This window comes from Nanorana parkeri, unplaced genomic scaffold (assembly GCF_000935625.1).
Source record: "Nanorana parkeri isolate BGI_ZX_2015 unplaced genomic scaffold, ASM93562v1 scaffold112, whole genome shotgun sequence".
Lineage (NCBI taxonomy): Eukaryota > Metazoa > Chordata > Amphibia > Anura > Dicroglossidae > Nanorana > Nanorana parkeri.
In genome coordinates this window covers 1,935,277-1,939,745 of record NW_017306380.1, presented here as the reverse complement: position 1 = coordinate 1,939,745, position 4,469 = coordinate 1,935,277, and the positions used below count along the sequence as shown (strand labels likewise).

Here is a 4,469-nt window from a genome sequence, read left to right as displayed (position 1 = left end):
CCCCCCCCATCTAGTATGCCCCCGCAAAGACCATAGATACAGCAAGGACCCACTGCCTGCTCCTCTGTATTGCCGGACATTGTTTACACTCACTTTACTCACATCTGTGCTGCAGTGTAGAAGTGCTACTAGAGGTTCTAGAGCAATGAATGGGAGAGACATTTTTATGATCTGCATGTGTTAGCCTTAAAAGCTGATAGTCTATAATGACATTTATACTTGATGATAATTGACCCGGGTATGAGCAGGTTAAGACACATGCAGTATCCTATAGCAGTTTCCTGACTACAGCAATCTTTTAATCTGGATTATTACACTTTGCATGATATTGGTCTTTGCACTGCCTTGCTGTACACAACATTACCCACAAGACCTTTCTCCTTATGGAAAGGGTTACTTGCATGCAACTCCCATGGAACATTGCCTAATGATTTCCCCTATCTACTATAGTGAGGTCATTGCTTTATTTATACTGAGACTTCAGCCTAAGAGAAAGTTAGGCTTCCTCCCAATGGGCACTCATCCCTGGATATGTTTTGTTTCCAGTTGGCAGATTGAGAAGAACAGAGGCCCATATTGAGAACTGGACAGAGAAAGATGTCAGGAACTGGCTCTCCGCAGAAGGCCTGGCAGAGGTAGAGAAGCAGTTCAGCTCCAACAATATTGATGGCAAAGAATTACTCGACCTCACTAAGGACACGCTGCTCAATGACCTGAAGATAGGTAAGTCATTGTTTGCCTCTGTATAAAAATGGTGAGGGAGGGAGGAGCCTGGCAGTGTCACTCCTATCAACCAGTCAGATTTCAGCTCTCATTTTTCCAGTGCAGCTTAGAAAGTGAAAGCAAGCATTTGATTGGTTGCCATAGGGAAAGACTCTGATTTTATGAAGGTGCTCCTTTGGCACTGGCATTTGTGTGTGGTGCAAGTTTATTAATTGTGGCAGCCAAAAACTTGTACAGATGCAGGTATTACCTGTGATCTCCTCCTAAACTTCAGGTCTACTTGCTCCTGTTTTCCCCTTGAAGTACACATGGGAGCTGGATGCAGACGAGCACCCATGTTACTCAGGCTGTGACACACACACACTCTTCCCCTGTAGGAGAATGAGGGTGGTGGATGCAGTCTGGTCATCAAACAAAACAACTGGTCCAGCGATGGACATAGTTCACACTGAGCTTGTGACTCAGCTGAACTGGGGATTGGGGGGGCACTTGGCAGGTGTTAAAAAAGTGCCCCCTTTTTAACGTCTGTGTACACATGCATGCATGTTACATTTATTCAGCCTGACAAGCCTTGGCTTCATTACAAGGTCATCTTTAAAAGCATATCGGCTGAATAAACCATAGCTTATTTCCATGCTGGGAAACCAAAAGCATATTAATAGCATGAGGTCCTGTGGAAAAGAAAAAAATCAATGATGTGTTCAAATGCTTATGAAGTTCCAGAGTACTTAACCCCCGAACGGCCCCTTCAGACCCTCCTAACATAGTTACGTCAATGTTCCAGGCAGTTATTTGGTGCCAAGGTGTGCAGGTCTTAATCTAATGCCGAGTCTCCTGAATGTTCCAAACTATTGTTATCACTTCATCGTATGGAAGGAGTTTCACAATGTTGAATGCAGATGTTGAATTGTACATTTGAGTATAGATGTGTAAAGATCGCTGTGCCAGATTCTTTATTCCATCAGTAACAGAAAATGTATCCAAACAAATGTTTACCTTGGCAGAGTCCCTAGGACTGCGTAATAAGATTATGAGGCAGATAGAAGAATTACGAAGCAAGATGAAAGCGGCTTCTTCCAACATCCCTGAAGAATTTCTCTGCCCCATTACCTGGGAGATCATGAAGGATCCAGTGATGGCATCAGGTAAATGGTGCACACCATGCATCTAATGTACTAGAGTAATGAAGAGGGTTCAGTACCATGCAGCAGCAGTACAAAATCGTTTTTTCATAGGTTAACAGGAGAGCACTCGCCTCCTCCTCGTACGGTGTTGCCTCCTTGTTGCTCAAAATGCTGTAGAATCTAACTTGGGCAGCAGTGACACCCGTGACACCTTGCTGGTTTGGCCAGTGACACAACACTGCCATAGGAACAGGCGAGTGTTCTCTCTGCTCTCTTAACAATCTTGATAGTCCTGTCACTGCTGACTTGTCGCCTGTAACAGGATGGCTAGTGCAACATTACCAAACTGAAATCTGATTGGTTGCTGTGTGTTACTGCACTTTATTTTCATTGCTGCTTGCATATCCTTATCAAATATACTCATGCATGTTCATCCAAGCTTTATGTTGTACTCTTGTAAGGCCTAAGAGTACAACAGTCATCTGTTTCCTATGTCAGCTGTAGCAGAAGGGGAGGGTTACAGGTACTCTCAGCCTGGTATGGTTGGAAGGAGCCTGAATTTCTGCTCTGACTGTACAGGAATTACAAAGCAGTATTTCTACAGTGGGAAAGACTCTCTTCTCATGGGAAAATAGTCTTGCTTGGGATAACATCAATCCAATGATGTCAATAGCCACAAGTTAGTGAGGTCTGTGTGTTTATAGCAGCCCTCTAGTAAATCTGAGCACCCAGACATTGTGAACCATAGCAGCTAGTAATACTGAATGCTTAATGTGTTTGTGGTATATTACTCCCTTGCATGCTTGCCGATTCCAAATTGATCAACTTGTCCCGTTTCTCCTTCGCAGACCTGCACTCTCATCACTTGTTTTACTTAAAGACACAGCACGCCCTACTATCTAGTCTGCTGAGGCTTTATACACCCTTATCAATATGATGCCTAATTGTTTAAATCTTTCTAATGTGCTTTATTCACATGTTTGAAATCAGAAAACAGTTGGACTCCCAGCATGCTGTGTATTTTTCTAGAATGTATTTCTCAGACACATCACAAGTGCATTTCCTTAAAGTGGAAGTGAACCGCTGTGAGAAGGGTGAGTTTTTGCCCTGATGTCTTGCATATTGGGGCACACTTGCCTTACAAATGTGACCTTCGGTGCTGCTGGATCAATCCTCAGCCCCACAAACACCCTGCCACCGCCAACACCTCCAGGGTCCCAGGCATCCTCTTCAGCCACGGATGATGTAACTTCTGCACATGCACACAGGAGTTACATCCTCCCCAGTATGAGTCTCATTCATGGCTTCTTATTTCTGAATGGGCTGAGTGTGTACACTGCACGGCGCATGTGCCGTACACAGTGGCGTAGTGGCAGGGGGGGGGCAGGGGGGCACTTGCCCCAGGGCGCAGGACTGAGGGGGGGTGCCGTCACGACCCCCGCTAAACGAAGCCATGGCTCCCTCTCTCTGACACGATCACCCGGCTCTGTCATCGGGCGGCCGCTCGCTCTTCCGAGACCACTGCGAGCGGCTGGGGGGAAATGTTCTGCCCCGGGCGCCAATAACTCTGGTTACGCCACTGGCCGTACAATGTACACATAAAATAGAAAAATGCTGGGGAGAGAGGAAAAATGTCTCCCTGCCTCCCAGCAATGTGTTTTATATTTTCCGGACTATACTTCCGCTTTAAAGTAAGACCTGTCCTTATAGAAATAGTTGGAACTATTGATCAGCATCCTTTTTCCTGGTCGGTGACTTTAATAACATCAAAGCTTTCTTAGCAACACAACAGCCAGGCAACTAGCACTTTCCGAAGGAGTGTTCAGGACTGGCATCCTACATGGATTTAGTATTAATGTGTCTACAGACATAGAAGAGCGTTTGCCTGGGCTGGCTAGCTGTTAGCAAGTAAGTGAGGGAATTATCGCGTCTCTGAAAATCCTCCCTATCGTCCCCTGTCGTGCTTGGAGGAGTTGACTGTCCATGATAGATTTCTCTCGACTGGTTTCCATTTATCAAAGACTAGTGTGCGTTTATGTGCCTCCCCTCCCTGCTCTACAGGCTCAAACCAATCTGTATGTACAATGAGAGCTTTTTTTTGGTGGCCATTTTTGCATCAATGACTAGATTCCATCTAATGTCTGCAGGCACCTTTCAGTGTTTCTGGTGAACAGTTGGGCCTAACATGGCCACCTTTCTGCATGTTGGAGCGATTACCCTAAATGGATTTTAGCAACATTAAAATGCATTAAGGGATAAGGACTACCGCAGTGCTACAGCTAAGACGCCCAATACAATTCCTATTATTAACATATTTCGGTCTAATGAGTCTTGAGGGCATGCCATAGAAGGAGTTAATTTGTTTTTCAGGCAGCCAGGAAAACCTAAAGGAAAAGATTGTCAGCTTCAATTAATTAGCAAGTCACGTCCTTGTTTCTATGCTTCCTATTTACACATGAAAGCATCTGGCCGACTGGGGACTTGTGCGCCAAGCTTAGATTATTCCTGTGACAGTTCAATGACGAACGCTCACAAAACAATTTCAGACTCGCTCTGAAATGTAATTAATGATGTGAAAGATTTGCTCCAAATCTTTCTTTTCTCTCACTTATCAAACAGATG

The 4,469-nt window shown here is 44.8% G+C and overlaps 1 protein-coding gene across 1 annotated transcript in view; it reads left to right on the top strand.

Moving 5' to 3' along the window:
* The window catches only part of WDSUB1 (WD repeat, sterile alpha motif and U-box domain containing 1), a 23,915-nt gene that overhangs the window by 16,970 nt on the left and 2,476 nt on the right, over positions 1-4,469 (top strand). Inside the window, exons 9-10 of the mRNA XM_018553141.1 lie at positions 547-723; positions 1,728-1,868. Of these exons, the coding sequence (XP_018408643.1) occupies positions 547-723; positions 1,728-1,868 (318 nt within the window). The remainder of the gene's footprint in view (positions 1-546; positions 724-1,727; positions 1,869-4,469) is intronic.